The sequence below is a fragment of the Aptenodytes forsteri genome, unplaced genomic scaffold, assembly GCF_000699145.1.
Source record: "Aptenodytes forsteri isolate BGI_AS27 unplaced genomic scaffold, ASM69914v1 Scaffold119, whole genome shotgun sequence".
In the NCBI taxonomy this organism is placed as follows: Eukaryota; Metazoa; Chordata; class Aves; order Sphenisciformes; family Spheniscidae; genus Aptenodytes; species Aptenodytes forsteri.
This window is the reverse complement of record NW_008796165.1, coordinates 5,795,092-5,818,392: the sequence shown is the minus strand read 5'-3', so window position 1 is coordinate 5,818,392 and position 23,301 is coordinate 5,795,092. Positions and strand designations below refer to the sequence as shown.

General features: G+C 41.7%; 1 protein-coding gene across 1 annotated transcript; it reads right to left on the bottom strand.

Annotated features, from left to right (window-relative positions):
- Window positions 1-9,119: 9,119 nt before the first annotated feature.
- Window positions 9,120-20,524, bottom strand: CMPK1 (cytidine/uridine monophosphate kinase 1). Its single transcript, XM_009287476.1, has 6 exons — window positions 20,489-20,524; window positions 14,811-14,957; window positions 13,769-13,921; window positions 12,156-12,232; window positions 11,979-12,075; window positions 9,120-11,516 (listed from the first exon to the last, which is right to left on the bottom strand). Exons 1-6 carry the CDS (start codon window positions 20,522-20,524, stop codon window positions 11,475-11,477), a joined length of 552 nt encoding a protein of 183 aa, XP_009285751.1. The 3' UTR covers window positions 9,120-11,474.
- Window positions 20,525-23,301: the final 2,777 nt, after the last annotated feature.

Here is a 23,301-nt window from a genome sequence, read left to right as displayed (position 1 = left end):
AAAATAAACCTTTCATCAGGAACACCTTCACCAGAGTCACAAGGCAGAGGACACCAGGCAAATACTAAAGAGTGAGCGAGAGCACACCTTAAAACAGAGCAACCACCTCATGCAGCGTCCCAGAGACGACTTCTTTTTATTAAAGAAGAGAGACAACTGGCATTCAGGCCGACTTAAAAGATTGAGCAGCACGATGACAGCTCCCATTTCAGGGGAGAAAGGCAGAGGGAGAGGGGATTTGGATTCAAACTAAACCCTTGCGGCAGGTACCCATCAACACACACCCCAAGGTCACATGTGAGAGGCAGCTCCTTTTAAAATAATAGGACAGCTTGGGGCTTTATTTACCTTCAGAAAGGCTTTTTCACTCTGCTGGTGGTGGCTTTACCCCTGGAGACCTTATGGGATGCCGGTAGTGTCACCCCTAAAGGGGCGGGTTTTGGGGACCACCAGTGTCTAGATGTGCAGGGAGGGGGGAAATCCAGGTGTGCAGAGCCCAGACAGGGGTCCCACGTCCCCATGGATGCCCACCTGATGAACCCATCCCCCAGACAGGCTCTCACCCCTACAACACACAGCCCAGTACTGCCACCCCACTGGTGTCCTGTCCCCCATGTACATGTCCTACAGGGGGATCAGGCTGACACAGCCTCTCCTCCCGCAGCAGTCCGCAGCAGCACAACCCCTCCTTTCCACCTCCATGTACCCATGGACAGGCAATTTTAAGCACACAAACAGCCCATTTCCTCTGCTCGCACCATCACAGGTTTAAAAACACCATGGATCAAGCCTGGGATTGTGAGTTTGCTGGGGAAAGGAGGGTCTGGCCCCATGGCTGGGCACAGCAGCAGCAGGGAGCAGAGCCAGCACGTCCACAGCAGCAGCTCAGCACTGTGGCAAACACTTCTCATTTCTGTCACCTGCCTCAGGTGTTAAAAACACCTTTTTGAGGCAGAAAAGCCATAATGGCATCACCTGCACATGAGACAGAGAGCAGGGCTGGTGCTGCTGCCGGCAGGGGACAATATGGGTTCATGGTCTTTCCGTCTCACCTCCATCATGTGTGCAGAGCCCTGCAGAGGAGGGGACAGGGTTTACTCCTGCAGCTCACTTGCCCGTTACTTAGAGCTTGCTCTGACTTAAAACTAGGCAGAAAAAAGACCAAGTATCCCGGCCTCTCAGCAGGACATGTGCTGATATGCAGGCAGGGCTGAGCCCTGGCAGGCAGAGCTTGCCACCAGCCTGATAAACCAAGGCAGCCCCTCCAGCAAGCGAGGTTCACTGACTCGCTGCAGGTGTCTAGCAACTCATTTAACCATTGGCATTTCTCTTTCACTTCTCATCCTTTGCTCATTTTCTCAGTTTAAGTTTAGTCAGCAATGCTTCCTTAAGGCTTGCAATACTGGAGTTCGAGGGAATTGGGCAGGATTTTTTTTTTTCCTTTAAATGAAGCTCCAAGAGATGATACAGACATCTGAGTCTGCTTTAAAAAGGAAAATTAACTTTCCTACTCCTTGTGGTTATGGGACAGAAAGAAACAAACCAAAAAAAGGGAAATCAGAAAGTAAAGAAAAAAAAAATACAAGCTTCAGACGATTTCTAACCGAATTTCATGCTCTAAGTGCCTGGCAGGCTTTCCAGTTACACAGGCTTTGGGGCACCAAAGTCCCCTGGAGTAACATCAAACTCCTCAGCAGCTTGGGAGCTTTGGGGCATTTACTCGTGGAAAAAGGGACCAGCAGCGCAGGAAAGAACTGCGCCAAATGGAGACCTCTGCCCAAGGGAACCCAAGGTTTTGTGCTCAGGTCCCCACTCTGCCTTCAGTGACACCTAATGAAATACAAGGAAGCTACTCAGCCATATGTCTTTGGCACTGCTCAAAAACACCCCCAGCACGGCACAGCCCAGCCCAGCCCCTCTCAGACAGTCCAAAGGAGCCAGCAACTTTGCCCCTGAGCAAACCAATGCAGTAATAACTAAACCCAGAGCTCTCACCCCTGCTCCTTCCCTGGCGCAGGGGCTGCAGGACCACTGCTTCCTTTCCTGGGCGTGAGGTCCTGGGCTCCAGTCAGCAATCCTGCACTAACGTCTGGGGACTAGCAGGAGCCCAGTTAGCAAGTGCCTGTCCTCACCCATCTGGGCTGGGTTCCCTGCTGGAACCAATTAGACCAATTAGTCATCAGGGTTACTCTGCGTTTGTACCAAGGACTGTTACATGTGGCTATTTGCCAAAGGCTTTACCCATTTCTGTGCCCTTTGGCATCTCCTTGGCTGTTTGTGGGGGCTCTTCTCTTCCCACTTTTATCCTTTATCCCCAGAGCTCATATTTTTATGGGACTGTGCAGTTCAGAGAGGGGACATCAGGGTAGATAAGGCAGGAGTTAATGAATTGCTCATGATGTAAGAATAACAACCAAGCTAATTAAAGCTCTTCATATGCCTCCTGTCGTTAGCTGCTGTGGTGACCCTGTGCCTACTCAGACAGCAGAAACCCACCTGCTCTCCCAAAGGGACTCAAAATCTCCCTTCTCCAGACTAATCCCTATCACAGTGTCAGTTAATGGATGAGCCATTTTTTCCACTAATTTTCAAAATGAAGGTTATCACTTTTATTATTATTAAGGTCACTTGTGCCTTATCATTTTAATTAACTGATGTTCTTCTTAACCTTTAAAAACACGTTATCTGAAGCGTAACTATCTAGTCTTTTATTCTGCAGTGGAGATGGACGTTAGCAGGTTGGATGCGACTGCTGAGAGATGTCACATCCTTCAAGGAGGACCGGACTCCCAAACTGGTTTTGGTTCTCAGACTCTGCCCGTAACTATGTTAACTTGCTCTTGAGGCACTTCTCTACCATCATGAGCAGGTGCCCTAAAAAATTGCACTGATGAGTTTCCCTGAAAAAATACCTCCTCTCAATACTTTGAACAAACAGCAGAACTTCTTTAACATCCTGACCTAAACACCTGGAATAACTTTGGGGGTAAATGACTCTCAACTCATTGAACTGATGCAGTGAATTCTCCTAAACCACAGTAAGCCTGTCCTTCCTAAGGCACGTTGTCCTGTTTAACTGCACTGAGTTAGGAGCTAGTTTGGTCAAATCTGAGCAGCTGCTCTTTGCAAGCAAAGGCTGTTTCTCCTTTTGCCACTCATTTGGGCTGTGCTTCTGCTGAGTTTGAGAGTCCCTTTGAGCATTAATCTCCCCATCTGTAAGATGGGTTGCTGTCGTGGTTTAATCTCAGTCGGCAACTGAGCACCACGCAGCCGCTCGCTCACTCCCCCCCGGTGGGATGGGGGAGAGAATCGGAAGGGCAAAAGTGAGAAAAACTCGTGGGTTGAGATAAAGACAGCTCAATAGGCAAAGCAAAAGCCACGCACACGAGCAAAGCAAAACAAGGAATTCATTCACTACCTCCCACCGGCAGGCAGGTGTTCAGCCATCTCCAGGAAAGCAGGGCTCCATCACGCGTAACGGTTACTTGGGAAGACAAACGCCATCACTCCATACGTCCCCCCCCTTCCTTCTTCTTACCCCAGCTTTATATACTGAGCATGTGGAATATCCCTTTGGCCAGTTTGGGTCAGCTGTCCTGGCTGTGCCCCCTCCCAGCTTCTTGTGCACCTCCAGCCTTCTCAGTTGGTAGAGCATGGGAAGCTGAAAAGTCCTTGACTAGTGTAAGCACTACCTAGCAACAACTAAAACATCGATGTGTTATCAACATTGTTCTCACCCTAAATCCAAAACACAGCACTGTACCAGCTACTAGGAAGGAAACCAACTCTATCCCTGCCGAAACCAGGACAGTTGCTTAGAAAATGGGAACACATCTAAGCCTAGAGGAATAGGAGATCTACCGCAAAGGGGCTGCAAAGTCATTAGCGCTCGGTCCCCAACAGTGCTGCTCTGCTGTCTGCCAGTAAAGTGACACAAGACCCATATGTCACTGGAATAGCAGAAGACACTGAGTCTACGTAGGGGACTGCTGCCGGTACTGGTCCTGCTCGTGCCCCATGCTCAGAATTACTGGCCATGCCCCAGCACAAGGATTTGTCAATGTAACCCTGCCGGCATCTCCAGACTCCTCTTCTCTGCCCTCCACCAGCCAAGATGCCAACCCCATCCTCCCTCTTCCCATTCCCCTACCCTGAGGTCCTTTTGGGAAGCACGGGGCTGTTACTGCTGAAAGATGCCCAGGTAGCATCTGCACAGCCGTGGCTGAAGGAGTAAACTAGTCCATGCTTTTCCATCAGAATCCTTTGGAAGGAATAATAAGATGGAAGGACAACTAGGAGATTTTGTCAAAAAACATCAATCAACAGACAAAACAATTCAGGTTTTTGTGTAGCTACAGTTGTTTCCCTCTAAAATTCCCCTGTGAAAGGGAATCGGGTGCTTACCACTCAGCTTTTCCCAGCAGCTTCACATTTAGTGCTCCCTCTGCCAGCCCAGTGACAGATCTCACTTCTGAGGCACCCTGGGGTGGAGAGACACCAGGAATACTTCTCCGCCGTGGTACCAGGTATGCAACTCCTTTGCTAATGGAAAGCTCTCACCCAAGCCAATCTTGGAAAGTTGCCTAGTTGGTTCAGGATGGGAATGACAAACCTATCACGAATGTAGTGGCACAGAACAGCCACAATAATTAAGTTGGCCCTGTCTAGTTGTTCTCATTAGATGCAATTAAATAAACTGACAAAAAAGCATGACATTCACTGTTGCCAAGTTACCAATATAGCAGATCTCAGTGCAACAAAAAAATCCATCCAAAAAGATCTGTTTCTTTATGGGGATTTTTTTTTTTTTTTTAAAGCAACACCATTAAAAAAAAGCAGGCTTTTTTTATTAAAAACCAGGTCTTTCACAATACGGGAAATACTGTACAGCCTATGAATGACACTTTCAGGCTGCATCCTCCTCTCTGCGAGCCTTGCACCCCTCCTTGTGGTAGACTGAAGCAATTGTCGCGTGAGCAAAATCGTCTCTCTGCTGGGCTTTGGCTCCCAAAAAGAGCACAGTTAAACGCCCGAGACACGCTTTCAGCTCTGGCACCGAGCATCGTCTTCTCCAGGTTGTGAACGTCTCCGAGCTAGAGTTATAAACAACTTCTCCCTCTCACTAGAAGTCAACTATAAGCATGCGTTTCAAACATAATTAAACTGGAGGGTGTAGATGTGTGTGACACATTGGAACAGTTACCCTACCCAATCTTAATGTTTGTTTAAAGGTTACTTTTGGATGAAAGCTGGTTAGAGAATAAATAACAGATGCTGAAGGCATCCATTATGTATTTTTGCAATTAGCAGAAAATCTTGGTACTTTTCTTAAAGAACATACATAATTTTGTGGGATGTTTATTGCTGGAAGCAATCTGCTCTCACTGGCAAGAACAGCATCCAAGAGCCCAGGGAAGCTTCACAAGAAGTCGCACATGGTAAGCCAAATGCAATGCTTGCTTCAGGAACAGCACTTAAAATCCTGAGCTCTGTCACAAGGAAGTGGTCAAATGCACTTTCTTTCCACAGAAAATTTTAAATTAGAAAGAACATGGTAAAATTATCCCTGTTTCTATTTTCCACAGACATTTTGATTACCCAGCAAAAATGTGGCTGCTGATTATACTTTCATTTGAAAAATGCATCCAGGATGTTTCACGCCATTGTTGTCTTCTATGCCCAAGGGCTTCTCCCATGGCCCGGCTACCATCTCCCCTCTTGGGGTAGGGAGATACTACTATACCTTGAGAAACCTTGTCCATCCAGGATGCATGGCCTGGAAAGGAAAATGGAAGGAAGGAAGCCACTACAGCTCCCAGAGAGCATCTCCCTTGCACAGAAGTTTGTGTGTGCGGGGTATGAGGTGGGGCAGCAGCTTAACTTTGGACTGCCAGTCTGACGCCTGAAATAAAGGCACTGATGATTTCCTTCATATTCAAATGAAACCAGAGGAGGTATTCAGACAAGGACAGAGTATTTGGGTTAGAACATAACATGGACCTCAGGATACGTGGTGACCACAGCTGGGGACTTCAGCTGGTTCTGGTTTAAGACAACAGCAGTAACACCCCAAACAGCAACCTAAAGACATAGCTCTGTGCTCAGTCAGGAAAGAGGACCACCACATACTACATCTTCCAAATACCTTGATAGATCCTGATAGTCCCTGAAGACCTCCACGATAGATTAAGCTTCACTCCCAAGACTTGACCCAATTGAGAATCTATCCTAAAATCTCTTTTCATGTCTCATGGCACTAAATAAAAGCGGGTGCTGAGCACAAGAGTTGTACAAGATACCATTTCCACGTACCATCCACATATCGTTACACTTCGGTAGTCGCACAGCAATCTTTGCCATTTCTTACCACGAAGAAACTGCATTGTGCTAAAACGCCCTCCAGAATAAAGCAGATGATAATATCTTTTGGGACGGCGCCTTGTATTTTCCAAGAGTTGTCTCGCTGCAGTGGCTATTACAAGAAACTAAACCAAACCCTCCTATTTGTAAATTAGAAAGAAAAAGCACAACTCAAACTGGTATTTGGTTTAGGACTGAATGGTTCACACAGTGCTTAAGAAGCATTTTAGACAAAAGCAAGCTTTCTGCCAAACATTTGAGGGGGAAGAGAAAATTTCTGCTTTGCTGTCTGAATGCAGTTAAAAACCAGGATGACAAAATAGCCTGGCATTGCTGCCCATAGTGAAATAAGCTGTGCATCTCATTCTTCACAAGCACGGCTTGATTTGTCTTCATCCTGCTCAGTTTAGCTTCTACAGCTTTACCCTGAAGACAAATTCCTGTCTCCACAACCCCTGGAATTCAAGGTGGCAGAGGGAGAGCTTTTGCATGAATTTCTATACAGCATAATCATGAAATAGCTAGACTAAATACAAGCATTGCTGCTGTGTGGAACAGATATGTATCTAAAGCTGAAGTCTGACTAGTGAAGTAGAACTGACTGAGCTTCTTTAAGCGTCTTTTCTCCCCTCCTCAATCATCTCACTTGCTTCCACCGAAGCATAACAGGTCATTGCTAGTTTAACATCTAGTGATTGAGGAGTTTTTTTCATGCAATTGCTGCTAAGCACTGTGCTGAAGCAAGACAGACACATCTGATCTCACTCTCACAGGAGAAAAGAGCAGAGGTACTACACCAAGATTTTCTGTAGTTGAAAAAAAGAAAAGCACAATGTGCTTTACATCAGTTTTGTAACAGATTATGTACCAAGCTCATTGGCAGAAACAGGTTCTGTTTGCTCCAGCTGAAGGTATTTAAAGACTTTGTTTCTTTTGCAAGGCACATAGAGATTGGTAAGAGCACCCCCTTCCCCATCCCAAAGAGCATCTGCAATTCAGAAAGGTAAGGAAAAGGCATAAAGCAAAGAGGACAGAGAATACATCAGCGGAGCAGATTAGAAGACTCAATAAAGATGCCTATTGTTACCAACAGAAATACTCTACAGACCACAGGCTGAAAACCACCATCTTAAACTAAGCAATCCTTGAAAAATAGCAGAGAGCAGCAAGATTAAATTCGTCTATGCCCCCCTATCTCCACTGGAAGATTTATAAAGGTCTGCAGATCACAAGAGTGTGAGAATTGCTGCTATATGAAACCAAAAGTCTTTAAGATTTTTGTTACGGTCTCCTTTGTTACCTGATTAGCTGAAGCCTCTTTGCATCATCTTGCAGTTTTCACTATTAACCCCGGGATCTTTGGACTGTGGCAAGCGCACAGCCCCAGGTGCCCAGTCTCCAAGTCCTGCTGCACCGCGTCTTGAAGAAATAACCTGGTCATGCCAAGGGGCCAAGTGTTGGCCCCCCCGGGCAGAAGGCCAGCTGAGTAGTCACAGATCATAGCTTTCAGAGACATCTGTATCACAACAGGGACCGAACTGGTATTGAACTTCAAACTAAGCAGAAAAGTAATCCCCTAAGCTGCAACTTTCCTAAATGCTGGCAGCTAGAAACTGCCAACCGGTAACAACAGTTGGCAGCTCCAGCCTGAACTGAGGTTTTTTTCCATTTAACTCTCCCATTCTCCCCAGTTCAGCCTGGGCAGCGGCACACAGATGTCCCCACTGTTGTAAGACACAGCATTTTGCACAAGACCTTGGAACTCCCTCATGAACCATCTCTTCTTATTAAGGACAAATGTTGCTACTGGGGAATATCTTACACTGAGGCAGTCCTCAACTGCATGCTTACGGTCTTCTCCACCTGCCTCCGCTCTATCAAATTGGCATCTTTTGGGCAGGGGTTTTCTGTTCAAGTCTCCCACTTGCGGGAGTGGGAAGCCTGCTTTGGGGCAAGCTTCATGTCTCATGGTACTGACTGACTGACCCTGTCAGTCAGTCCCCGAGGAGACACTACAACCTCAGGGTGAAGTTTCAGCAAAAGTTTGTCTATGTAGTTTTACCAGCAGAAAGATACCTACCACTGCTGGAAAATACCCTGGTTTTCTCATCCCTTTCAGGCCAGCTCCGCAAATCTTTCCAGAGTAAGGTTTCAAGTCCAACATGTTGTTTACTGGAAACCTACACGTGAATAAACAACCCATTTTGTGACAAACCTTTACACAAAATGTGAAGACTTATTTTAAAATAAGCCTGGCAATCTCTCAGTTTCTTTTGTAAAGAATATTATGCTGTGCCAACCTCATTTAAGAACACAGTCTCAAGTACAGCACGTAGGCACGTGCTGCAAAGCAGCAGAATGGTGTTCAGGAATCAGCTGGTGATTGAGCAAGCAGGCATGAGAAATCAAGACAAAAAGCATCTCCAACAGCAGCTGCGCAATAGGTTTGTGTTTCCTAGTCCACTTCAAGTCCCCTTTCTTTCAGATTGAATTATCACTGCACAACTATATGAATAGCGTAATTTGATAAACCTATATAACCAAGAAAAGGCACCAGTTCCACAGGCATTTGCCTCATCTTGTCCTGTGCCTAACAGGGTCTTCAGGACTTCAGTTTCGATGGTGAAAACTGAGCTTTTATACACATACCTGTGCGTATGCAGCCCCGCAAGGTATATAACACTAATAAATACACACTTTATATAGATATATATGAAAAATATCCCTTGTGACAGATAACTGTAAGCCAAGCACTCATATTAAGCCACAGAACAAAGTTTATTAGATCTCCTCAAATTCTTTGTACAGTTTTGCTGCTAAACGGACACAACACATTGGCATACTGCCTTTAATCTTTGTTTCAATCAGAAGTCCAACTTGAAAGAATTGGTAACACATTTAATGGCATCTTCAATAAATAAAATGACAAAAAGATCTAGTCTTTGCACAGACACATTACAATCCACTCCAAATTCAATATTGCCAAAACATTGTTTTTTTCCTAAAAACTTGCTCCAAAGGGTTTTTTTCTTTGTTTCAGCACTTAAATACACAGAAAAGTGTATGATGAGAGAAAACAGATACTCTATTCTGAACAGAACTTGTAAAAACCAGTAACTTAGAAACAAAAGATAATTAAATCTCTCCAATTAAAGAATCCTGTTTGAAGTCTCTTTGGAAAAACCCTGATTCTAACCTTCATATCAAAACATGCAGTTTCGCTGGATCCTATCCCTATGTCAGCATACTTATACAATAAGAATTAAATTCCATGATTTTTTTTTTTCTTAAAGGGAAATTCACAAAGCAAAAGTATTAGCCTCCCACACTCACAAAAGTAGTCGTGGTCCATGTATTCTGCAGTAGTAAACAGCTATTTGTGCTCAGTCCATTGTTTGAACTCCTACCATACTGGAAAAGATACTGTAGTTTACCCTTCGTTTCCGTACCCATCTCTTCCCCAGTCCAGCAGCCTCAAGAACCTCAATGAGATGAGAATTTAAGCAAATAAAAATCTGCCTGCACAGATCAGATTGTAGGATGAGGACCAACACATCTGACTTTAACTAGAAGCTAGGCTTAATTTAAAACTTTTCCTAAATAGAGAGAGTCATCAATAAAGAAAAGCTGAACCCCAAGATGTCCAAATTTCCATTCCCCGTAATTTGCGACATCTATTAGCATATCACAAACCAATTACAGTGTCAGTTAATGTAGGAAGAACAACTTCATCACTAAAATTAGTTAAAACACTCATCTTCAAGCCTTCTGGAGCCTTCTTCAGTGAAAGCTTAGGGCATGCAAGGAATGCACAGTTGGGCCCCCACAGACCTATGCATACTATATAGGGGAGAGAGAAGGTTACTTTAAACAAAAGACAGAATTACACCACATCTGTGCAAACATTTAAACCGGTTTGTTTCAACTAGTTATCAGCTTATCCCAACTATTGCTGCTGACTGTACTTGGCTAATTCAAGAGAACGTGATGAAGCAGGACCCAATTTGTTTAAGGGAATGGAACTTTTTTCTGCAGGTGCCTTCCCCTCAGCTGACCACATCATAACAAAAGTGCAATAATTTACAATCTTTTCAAAACAAACAGCTATTAAAATTATACAATTTTAGGGAAACAAATTCACTAGTTTAACCATAAAAATATTTCCCCAGGTAACAAACCTTAAAGCATTCAGTAACACAGTATTTCAATAATAATAATAATAATAATAATAGTAACAATAATAATACAGAAAATCCCTTCCACTTGTTACAAAAGACAGAACTGTAAGAAGATTTTGCTTATTGTATACTATTTAAGAGTTTTGCCATCTTGTGAAGACCATGCTGTAATTGAGAATATAACTACCATTTAAAATAAATGAATGTGGAAATACTGACCTGACTTTGAAATTGTATTCTTAACCTTTTGCAAATGAAGACAAGGTAAAGCCCAGGGCCATGTCATCCAGGTACTCAAGAACTTACAAGACAGTTTATGTCCAAAGTCATAAGAAAGCACCACTTCCCATAAAGTACTTTGTATGTCTATCACTGAACAGCATATTAAATAGTTTTGTGAGAACTGCTAAAACAGATTCTCATACTAACTGTAGCTTGACTTACAGAATTCAGGTTTGGGGATAACAGGGAACATCATGACAAAACTATACTCTGAAAAAATATCTGCTAAATTTGGTCCAAGCGTCCGAAAAACAAACAAGGGCACATGGGTCCCTCATTGCTTAATGCTGCTGTTTAGTTGATCCTTTAAAAAAAAAAGTGTATGGCAATAAGGAATAAGAAGGGCTGCCCATGATAGGCACAGAACTGTGACAGAAAAAATAGTCTCTTTAGAGAGATGTTTTAACTGTGGTTTTGCCAGGTGAGTAACTGAACTTGTACTAATGGAGAACCCTGAAATTTGTATATTATAGCCACAAGAAATGATTTCCTATTTAAAAAACAGATCCATTTGTAATTAACTGCTTTTTCAATCATTAGATATGTGAAAAACAATAAAAAAAATCTTTTAAAACAATTACAAAGAGTGGACTGCAGTAGCAGCTATTCAAGCAAGATTCAAGCACAAGTTTAAATGAACTTTCAAGCTGGAAATTAGCCTTCTTTGTCAAAAATTTGTACAACTTTTTCAAAAACCTGAAAGAGAGAGAAGAATATTAATTTTATGAAGTGTTAGTCAAACAGTTACTTCAAATTAAACCAGCACACGCAATTATTGACAGTATTTTAAAAAATATATAGTTTTTTCTTAGAACCTTCACAATAATTCTTTAATAGTGAAATTGGCATCAACTCTGGGAAAGTGAGACAGAACAGCAATACTACTTCAGAAAAGCAAAAGCTCATGAAAGTGAAAAACACAAGACACTGTTAAACACAGAAACACTGAAAGTGTGTTTAGTCCAGCTCATGTTCAAGCAGAACTAATTGATTTCTTAAAGTTATTCACATCTTAATCAGTTCTTCAAGAGTCCCCCTCAGTAATACACATCAGTGCCAAATTAGCACACTAACAACATATACACACATCTCAGAAGAATGCCAAAAATATGTACCCTGCCACTGCCATCCCCATGGTTTTTTGGCTTATATACTTACTTCATCAACAGATTTAGAGGCATCCACTTTTCTGACTTTTCCCATTCTCTCATACAAATCTATTATAGGCTTAGTAGACTGCAGATATGTATGAATTCTAGGAGAAAGCACAGGGGAAAAAAGCATTACGTAATAAAATATAAACAGAAGGGAACGGAAAAGTTTTGAAGATAGTACCTCTTTTCCAGACTCTCCCGATTATCATCACTCCTACCACTGCTCTTGCCCCTTTCAAGACAGCGGCCAATACATATCTACAAAAAACATCAAAAGGATGATCACAACCAAGAACACAAGGTGCTATCTGGAAAGCAGGAACAAAACAAAAATCCTGAAAATCTAAATAGGCCTGACACACAACATACTGTCCAGACCTGGTAGATGTAACCAGAACTCACATGGAAAGTTAGATTCTTCCAGAGAAAAAGGAAGATAGCTTTACACTCCATCAGTTTATTAAAATGAGGGCTCTTAAAATAGGATTGGGGTCAGCGGAAGTAAAAGCAACATGAAGCTCTGTGGTTTGACTGGGTCTCCAACCTGAGACATTTAAAGAAAAAAATTACCTGATTTTCAAGGATGCGTTCAGACTTTCTGAAAAGCAGCATGTCAAATTAGACTACTAATATATGCCTGCACTGAAGGAAAGTCACTGTATGTTCTCCCAAGAATTTTGTAAGGCTACAAAGTTATTGTAAGTTAAAATGTTCTTACTTGACATTGCTATAACAAAGACTTAAAAATCAAAATCTAAGTAAAAACTGAAGAACTAACCATAGCTAAAAGCTGCCCAATGAACTAAGTTTTGAAACATAAAGTTAAGTAAGCAATGCTGACACATGTACACTTAATGAATACTTTATCCTACTCGTGCAAGAGGACAATGGTTAAAAATTATTTTTTCCTACATGGTACACCCATAGTAAAAAAAAAATCCAGAAGATCATGTAGGCATTGTTGTCTATTTTCAGATCTAGTAAAAAAAAAAAATAGAACCCCAAAATTAACACCCCACCAAGTGAAAAAATTCATTTAATCTTATTTAAGTTTTTAAATAGAAAAAAATAACCCCTCACTTGTTCTTTGAGATTAAAAAATAATTGCAATTAAGTAAAGAAAAAGTAACAAGATTTCTCAGGAAATTGGGGAAAAGGATAAAAGGAAGAAAGTCAGCTTAAGGTGCTGGGATTCTCCTATCAGTTTTTATGCCTCAAGGGCACTGACATATTAAAAAGACAGTTTATCATGGCACTTGTTAAATGAATATAATGTATCACTGTCAAAACGCCCTTGTAATCTAATGACTTGCTGAATAAAATGTTGATTACTGGCTATCCTATAGCACAGCTCATAACTATGAAAATAAAGACTGCTGCTGCCAGCACTTTAGAATTAAAGCAGACATTGCTATCACGTTCATTCTGGACTAAACAACAGTTACTAAGAGTAAACAGAGTAATGTTTTTCTGAAAATTAACCAACTAATTTTGTATAACATATTTAAAGTTTTTATAAATTTTCCTTAAAAATGCAGTTGCCTGAAGTACTTTTTCAATGTAATTTATTCGCACATGATTATACCAAGTGCAATTAGCTGCCTGCTATTTCAAAAACATGCAGTTTTTCGTCTGCAAAAACAAGTTGCCAAAAACTCCTTGAAACTCACAGACCAAGTTTTCTTTCTACTCTTACGCTAGTCCATTCACTATCTGACAGAGTTTTATTGTTCTTCTTGAATGATTCTCACAATATAACAAGAAAGGAAGTTACAGAATAACACACTTCATTACCTCATTGTCACAATCAAAAAAGAGAACAAAAGAAACATCCGCCTTTCCATCCATAGTCTTATTCCAGCCCTGAAGATTATCTTCATTCCTGGGAAATCCATCAATCAAGAACTTGTTCTTCTGGGAATTGGCAGCCATCGTTTGATCCATAGCCTGATAAAAGAGAATTCAATTCATAATCTCCTGCACATACAACCATTTATCTACTTATTAAATTACCCCCAAAATGTTGACATGGTAAGTTGAGAAGCATTTATCTTGGGATTATTGCAGATTTAAAAAATGTATTTTTGTTTCACCTTCAATGCATGCTAATTAATTCACTGATGCACCAATAGTCGTCTTTCAAACTGAATTCACTATTTCATAAAGCTCAAAATCTCATAACACACAATCCTAGCTTTAAAGTTGATTTTCTACAAGATACTGGAAAGTGCTGTTACACAATAAGATCCCAAAACATCCCTGATCTAGAGTTAATTCTAATGGAAAAACTCCAGATAAATTTAGCACCACGAGCAACAGAAGCCTCTTCTGTCTTAAAGGAGATACTCTGGTTGTTTTCCTGGACATCTAATAAGGATAAAGGCTGGAGCTTTTCCTTCCACAGGAACATTGGCAGGTGCTCTTCTCCTTCACCCGGCTATCTGTTTTGATAAAACTTACAGAAACTTGGTACCTTTAAGGCCTCTACCCTCCAGTCAAATATGATCGAGTTGACCAAGAGGTCCAAAAGCTAGTTAAGGGAAATAAGAAATACAGAGTTTCACTGATTTCCCTAGAACTACCAAAAAAATAAAGTAAAATAATCCATTCTCACAGATCCCCAGGTATCAGAGGCCATCACCTACTGCCCTCCAACCAGCCAGAAAGAAACACGACTAATAGCTAAGAGAAGCCCAGTACACGATGTGCACCTACGTGTCTGCCATTTCATACTACTCACTCCAGAGAAAAGGCAATTCTTCCAGAATACGGCCACTGCTTTGTTGCTTAGTCTGCAAAAGTAAGCCAGCAAGGAAAGAAATGGCCCTTTCCTTACCCTCTTCAGCAAGCTGATTGTTATTTCAACAGGTACAATTTCCCCCTCCTTAATGTAGTTCTCAATGAGTTCTCCATACTGTGAGCCCGGCCTTTTTCGTTCATCTCGAAGGAGGTCACCAGCAGAAAGGTGCGTGTAGCCGTATTTCTGAAATGTGCAAAACAAACAGGCATAGACTCCCTCGAATTAGTACACGTGCAAAGTTAACATCAGTCAATGGTGTCAACCGCATTTATCTTTGCCTTACAATAGAAAAATACAGGGAATAGCATCTTGCTAGTGACGGATCTATTCCATCTTCAGTGTGTAATCTGACAATACAGCATACTCTGTATTCACAGAAAGCACAGCAGTAGAGAGATTCTTGGGTAAAATGCTCAACAGGGCTTTGGTCAGGCATTCGTGTACTGTTTTCAAAGGTAATTTTTGTCATGTTTGGAAGTGAGACTGTCTCAAAGTCCCCAAAGTGCTTCCTGAAATGTTACACTGTGCAATGAGACATTTAACAATCACCAAATTAGATACAAGCTATATACCCCATCCTAACAGTTCAACTACTTAAAAATTGTAGGCAGTTATCAGTTACTGGGTCAAGTCTTGATTTACAAAGTGAAAAAGTTGAGATAGTGCCTTTCCTTGCTTATGTTTAGGCAACAGGTTTGTAATTTTATCTAATTACCTACTTAAAGAAAAGCACATGAGGTGATTCCAGGTCCTTTGGAGCACGAGTCAGAAATCCTTACGTTCCCGTTGTGGTTCTGGCACCAACTCCCTCCTCTACCTTGTTCAAATCACTTATAACTCTGCATCTAACACTGCAGCTACACAAAGAGTCCTACACATGCACTCCTCCAAACCCAGCCCTGTGTGCCTGCCCCTGCTACCTCTTTCCCTGGGATGAACATGACAAACTTGGAGGGCAGCCCTTGGGGAAGACTAGTGCCTTCTCGTAACGATGATGTGGCAGATGAAGGTAAACAGCTACACTGGTGCCACCCTATGTCACGCCAGATACAGTAAACAGAAAGAGACCAGAGGGATCGGGTCCAAATCTATCCATTTGTTACCAGTATGCAGGAAAACAGCAAACACCATTACACTTTTCTTTCACCTCAAACTACATCTAAAAAAAGTTGCTAATGCAAAATACCAATGAAAATTATTTCACTTGAATTTCTCAGGCATTTACCATCATAAACAGACACCTAGTGCAAACATACAAATACTCTCTTACCAAAGAGAAATGCATTGTTATACAGGAAATTTCAGAGCACAAAACAATAATTTTCTCAGCTCATTTAACATCACAAGAAAACTAACCAAGTGGACTATGCTCCTTGACCAAATACAGTCCATAAAAGCAGGCAATAAAGACATCTCCTTGGTGATTACCTAAGCTAGCTATACATCCAAAACACAGTATACCTATACATACTCATGCTAAAGTTTCTACACAAAACAAAAGCAGCAGCAAAAAACTTCAGGGTTATCAGTTTGGCTGCAGCAACATCCAAAGCAAATTTCAAAAAAAGGTGTCTGAGCAGCATAATAATGTGACTACACACTTTTTAAGGCTGTGAACTTGGGATTTAAGGACTTGGCTACTGGACCAAGTACAACAGAAATATTACACAACTCACTAAGTGACTTTTAAAACATTTCAGTCGCTTTCCAATTTCACCCACAAAAGCGTGGAAAGTTAGTTCTGCCATAGTCATAATTTAACAAGGGATATAATTACCTAAATCGTCAAAATTCTACACAGCTGGCAAAAAAAAGGAAGCAAAATTTTGCTCTAAATAACTGTGAAGAAAAAGCTCTACAGACATCCTCTATAAGCTCACTGTACTCCTGCTTTAATGTGCATTGCATTTGGATATGCCTTTTTAATCGCAAATCTAAATATTAACTATGAGCTACAGAATCCGCAAACCAGAATAAATCTTTCCTTATAAGCAAGAAACCTTACTCTGCTGAACCCTAAATTAACATGTAGTTCTTCTTGCTAAAGTTAAAGAATGATGATATTTTTAACATCAAATTTCTACAAAGGAGAAAACAGGAGGAAAATATAATCCCTTCGGTTTTAGAGGATTACCAAACCATTTAGTTTTCCTTGGCATTTCCCTTTTCATGCATGAAAATGAAATCGAGTCAGACAATTTTTGGAATTCTCTGTCTTTTGCAACAGCACACTAAAATAGTTTTTAACAGCTGAACAGGAAAGTAAAAGATAGAAGTGTTTTAAAGTGCTGTTGTATAAATAGACTTGTTTTAGATAATAGTAAATTGTATTCTAGAGTAACCTTCAGAATGGATTAACCAGGCAATAAGAAAAACAAACCTCTCCTTCAGGGGCAAAACATCTATTTGTTAACTGTACTGAGTCAAGAGCCAAAGAAAACATGTGGGTTTAAACAATGCAAACAAGCACGGAGAAAGACTTGGCTGCTGCTCCATACGCAGAAGGCCTCAGAGATGTGGTGCTCACGCTACTCTTGCCAGTTTTAATCAATGTGTACAGGGCAGTTTTCTTTCATCTTAGGTGAGATAAACCCTCAGCAAGCGTCCTGAATTGGAGAAAATCGTCACATCCCCAAGAGGTCGCAAAAGAGACTGTGATGTAACCGCACAAAACCCAGGGCAAAACACTCTCGTGCCTTGTCAAGGGTTGCATTGTGCCAGCACGACTTTCCAGCAGTGCCAAGTACATCTTGATGCAATCCCCGGAACGTGACTTGTTGCAACTACTGCCTAATTCTTCTCCTCCAAAATCAGAAAGGGAGCAGGATTGTGGCTGCCAAACAGTGAAAAAGCAGTTTCTCCAGTTCTTGGAGGATGCATATATGCTAGACTCAATGTCAGACTGAAAGGAAGACTTGAAATAGAAACTAGGTTAAAAAAAATTTCCAAATACTTGGATGCCAAGCACCTAAAATCTGGACAGATTTTTAGATTACAGAGAAGAAAAAAGAAAATATAGAATTAACTATTCTAAAACTTATTTCAGAGATAATGTTTTCTGCTATGCTAGCAGACTGGCGTGCTGCTCTATAAGAAGAAAAAAAGCTTAAATCAGTAAGTTACTATTACACAAGTTCTTGTTATTTTTAAAACTATTTTTATAGTTGGAGAACCATAATCCAAATCTCTTACAAAAATTAACTGTGAATGAAAAAGATAAAAATCAGCTGTCTTAGGCACCACTGTAAACATCTTCCTCCTTTGCTTTAGGAAAAAAAGTAAAAAAAAAAAAATCACAGTGACATAGAAAGGCAAGCTCAAGTTTCCATCAATCCCACCATAGAGGTGTTACTCAGAACAGCGCTTAGCAGTACTGTATGGAGCAGAGCAAAACATCGCTTGCTTGTTTGTCTCACAGTGGCCTGGTAAATCAGTCCCCTTTCAGCAGGACAAACTGGGACGTGCAAGCTGTACGCTCCACATCTCCAAATTGCAACCCGAGACTGCAGCCTCCTTGGGATGCCCTTCTCTCCCCGCTCCCATAGCCACTTCTAGCTTTCTTCTGTCAGCCAGGATTTGCAACTTCCACTCCGCTGAGAGAACATGCTTTGTTTTCAGTAAATACAATAAATAGATGAATACAACTGAAAATACATGAGTCATATCTGTCACACTTGAGCAAGGCGGAGTCTGCCCTAGCAATCTTCTCGAGGCAGTAAGAAAGGATCAGCGGTGGGCAGCAGCTGCTGCTGCTGGGACTCCTTGCACAGCCAGCTTTCGAGGGGCACAAGGTTTATTTCTGATTTAGCCCTGTGTGGTCCAGCAACACATCTCTCCACTAAACACACAGCTTGAGACTTCCTTAAGTGAGCAGAAGCCAAGAAAAAGCAAGAGAAACACAAATTACTACTTTGACCTTGACTCCTATCTTGACTTATCATTGTTACTCTGAAAATGAAAGTCACAGAGCTTAAGATCTAAGCAAATAAAATACAGACTTTTATTGCTCTAGTTCTGACCCGTCATATCTTGGTCAACCTTACTGAACAACTGAAATTTGCTACATACACCACTCAAGAACTAGTCAAAATAAATAGAGCCACGTAAAGCCTGCAGCCTTCGTATTTTTTTTTAACCTAAAAAGCTTTTGTCTGTCCTATTAGCAATTAGCACATGGAATTAAAATTTTGGGGTATAAACTATAATGCAGTAATAGACCTTCTGTCTGCTTATTCCAATAAAAAAAAAATTGAAGACATTTTCTTAGTTTAAAATATGTTCTTGCCTCTGGGGGAGGAAAAACAAACAAAAAACCACATTAACAAAACAAAATGCACAAAGGAGATCCCACTGACAGTATGCCCAGTGAAGGGGGGGCAAACAGAGCACCCCAGTGCTTCATGAATGCTGAGCTCAATAAAAAGCAGCCAGTATGTTTGGAAAAGTCCAAAATTCAATGCCCAGTGTTCTGCAAAATAGAAGCATATAGGGATAAATCTTCAGGGGGTAGATTTAAACTCACCATGTTTTAAAAAAAAGCTCCAAAGTTCAGAAATATAAACTTATATTCCAAAAAACAAAAAAACGATGAGAACTTAAGGCTAAGTAGAATACTAATACTTGGCACTCTTCAAAGAGATTTCAGAAGTTGCGTTTAAAGCAAACAATTTTAAAAACGTTTTTATTTCAAGGAAGTGAACGCTGCCTCTCAGTGGACTCCCAGAAGACAATTAACACACGACAGCAAAACCTAAATCCACTGCTACTTTCAGGGGAGTGTTTCTGATACAATGAGTTCTTCTTTGCACTGTTTTCTTCACCCTAGGGAATCTCCTTATCATATATCTCAAAGCAACTTAACAACTTTTTCCATTTGGATATTAACTTATGCTCTTATAAAAGGAGAAGGCTCAGCATCCCACCTTGTGGAATTAATTTTAGATTTAACCACAAACATACAGGATAGGGCTGTGGTGGAGGTGAATTATATTTTAGGTATACAGAGAGGGATGTCTTGCATACCCCAAATCCCTACAGAATCACCTTGCCAAAACAAACAAAAAAAAATACAACTCAAATCTTGCTTGAAATAAAGGCAAATTATTTAGTTGTTATTTTTCCCACCAACCAGAGAGCTTTGCATTTCAGGCAAAGGTTGTAAGGATTTAAAATTTAAGCACATGAAAGCATATTTTGTGCAGATTTGGAGAACGCATTTTTTTCCTTGACTTTACCATTTTATAAGCAAAGTTCAGAAGTCAGCAATAAAACACATTCATTTTGTCCTACACACACATAATAATCTCACAGTCACAGAAGATACAAAGACTGTGGAAAGCATGAAGGTTATTGCAAGAACCTGCATTCAAATGACATCATTCAACTACCTGCTCAAATATTCTGCCTCACACGACAGCTACGCAACAGTCCCAGATGATGGCAAGCTCCACCTAACAGAGCTGTGGAAGGTTTCAGGAGTTAATCTGCAGAGCTGGAAGGGAGAGGATAAGAACTTAAGAGGGAATTCTGCTTCATCCCTTCCTAAATAGGAGGAAGTGGTCCAGAACAGCAGTTCTGCTGCATTTGCATTTCAGTGACAATTCTGCAAGTTTGTGGAACGTACATGAGTCTTCCCTCTGTATCAGAGAAAACCAGCCTGCTTCAGCCGTCTCCTCCAACCTTATCTGCGAAGATAAAGAAACCTAATCGCTCACCTGCTGTTCCCTTTCATACACTGTGTCAATACCCATTTCCGCTTGTTATTGCGTCTTCTTCCCTCAAATCATTTCTCCCTTTTGGTCCAAATTTGGCAGGAATACATGCCTTCTCCAGAATAAGGGACTCCAGCACACACATATTGAGCAGTTATGATTTAGGCTAGTACTTAACAAATACGTATTTCGCCTACAACATGTGATAGCCATGTCCCTTTTCTGGGAATGTAAAGCATAGCCAGCAAGACAATTACAACACTTCTTTGAGAAATTGTTCCCAGGTAGTACGTAATACCCCCTTTACTCTACAAAACACAGCTACCCTTGGTTTGTTAATAAAATCGTTTAATGCTAAAATCATACAAGATCTCACCTCAGCAAAGTGAAACAACTTCTACATGTGATGTGCTCCGTCCCAAATCTCTACTATGAATAGCAACCGAGAAATATTTATAGCTCATACTGACTTTTTGTTCAGCACAAACTTCAAATTTACAGCAAGATACTGGGTCAGATGCATTCCAAATGTAAACTAATATTATTCAGTCCATTTACCACAAGGATGAATGAGATTTATTATTACTCAGCTACAGCCCCTTTTCTCTGTGGCAAGCTGCCAACAGGGTTTAAAATCTGAACAAAAATACACCTTTCGCCTAAAGGCAAGCATTGACTGCATACAGGCTATTCAACTGCCTGCACCAGGGCTCTCTGGGGGGCTGCCAGGGGCCAGGCCAAGGATGTGTGCCTAAAAAAGGTGCTGCTCTCCAGTACTCCTGCTGCGTTTCATCCACACTTCTCTGCTCATGTCCCGTTCTTCTAACATTTTCCAGCAGGCTTGCATCAGTCCAATTCTCCCTTCAGCTACCTCAGACCCTCTCTCCCTCAAAGTTTAGCCAGTGGCTCCTGTAGAGGTGTCCAAGCAAGCAGGAAAGCCATCCATTTCAGTCAGCGGGTCCGAGTGCTTTCTACTGTCAGCCCACTGACTTCAATTAACTTCTTTCCATGCAGTGAACAGGATTAGCAGAATTAAAGCAAATTTACATTTATTAGTATTTGGACTTCTTTTTCCAGGCTTAGGAAAAAAATAAATACAGTACAAGCAAAGTTAACTTTCTTCTTTCATTTTTAGCTGCAAATACAATTTGAGTAGCAATGACTCATTTGAACTCCTCCTAATAAAGTGGTCTTTATCCAATTAGATTAGCCTATCAAGCCAAAGGCATTTATATTTCTAAACACAGGCCAGCCGCCACACAAGGTACTTCAGCCCTGAGGCTACATTAATGGTTTGGTGAAAACCATTAATGACAGCCTACAAGATTCCCCTACAGTTTAAGCTCATTTGTTTGCTATGTGCCAGGGGCAGAATTTGACCTTACCAAAAAGGCTTTATGAGCACCGTGAACCTTTCATCCCACAATTTAATTTAATGAATAAGCCGGTTTGAATGAGAGTCTGTAATTTGAGGTTAAAATCCTTCAGAACTAAAGTTGTAACGGCATTTTTCAGTCTCGACCAAATTTGCATAACTTCATTATACAACACTGAGGATTGGGATATAATGGCAGTGTGGCTAAACTGTAACAGCACTGCCAGGGCATCACCAGAACAGACGACACACAAAATGTGCCTGTGCCAGGAGTTGCGGGGTTTTTTTCCGCCAATAGTTTCAGAAACATGGGCGCTGCTACAGTTCTTAGTCATTTCTTTCAGTGCAGGTATGGATAAACTTTGATCCTACATGGCTTTCAATAAGAAAAATAAATAACAACTGCTCAGAAAAAAAAAAAAGAAAAAAAAAGCTGTTTCAAATCCAACATACACACATTCAGAAGGATTCAGCCTTAACTACTTCTGCAATTATCCACCTGAATACAATGCAATTATCCCTGGGTTTTTTAGTTTTTAAAAGGACAGTACTACACCATGTAGCATTCACCATTCTTTCTTAGATAGATGTTCTATTTCAAATGGCTGTAAAAATGTATTTGGAAAACTGAAAATGTGAAAAATATAGCAGAAAGTCTTCTCAACCTATACTGTCAGTTTTAGACTCTTTGAAAAGAGAGAACAAGATTAACCATCTATGGGGTCAGAACATCCTTTGACCTCTATCATATTCTGTCATAGAACAAAATTTTAGTCCTATTTTTAACATTTTACTTTCACAACTTACAGAGATGGCACCGGGTCAGCAAGCCAACACCCTGCAATGTCTACTGTACCAGCTCTTACGTTTACGGGACAGGCTTCAGAGGACACGGATCTTGATTCCGCACATTTGAAGTCAATGTATTGCCAATCACTGTAAACCATCTCGCCTCCACTCCCAGGCCACAAAACCGGCAGCCGGAGGGGTGTGGGTGGCAGCCCTGCGGATCAGCTACGTGGCCACGCAGACGTGTACAGAGCCACCCAGGCGGGCCGGGCTGCAAAACCGGCCTGGCAACGCACCACCTCCCAGGCACTCAGGATCTTCCCCAAGGCCGCCGTCCTGCCCCTCCGCCAAGGTGCAGCGGGCGACCGGTGCTACCGCCTGAAGCCCTGCCGCCGCGCTGGGGTGGCCTCCAAGCCCCGAGCGGGTGTCCCGCTGCCCAGGGTGGGTGCCAGCGCAGGCAGACCCACCAGAGTGGGATCCCGGGGGGGGCGGCTGAGGGAAGAAAAGGCAGAAGGAAAAAGGCCGGCCCCTGGCAAGGCCGCCTGACAGGGGCTGGAGGATGCGCGGGAGGGCTGGAGCGGGGGCTGCCCCCACCACTTCACCGGTTAACGGGAAGACGTGGGTCGGTTATTTTTATTTTTTTGCCCCCAAG

Coding starts and splice junctions, on each gene's coding strand:
- CMPK1 (XM_009287476.1), bottom strand. CDS start 20,524: ATGGGTATTGACACAGTGTATGAAAGGGAACAGCAG. Junction 13,922..14,810: donor CAATCAGCTTGCTGAAGAGG/GTAAGGAAAGGG, acceptor CTCTTTTATCAG/GCTATGGATCAAACGATGGC. Junction 12,233..13,768: donor TTTTTGATTGTGACAATGAG/GTAATGAAGTGT, acceptor TGTTTTTTGTAG/ATATGTATTGGCCGCTGTCT.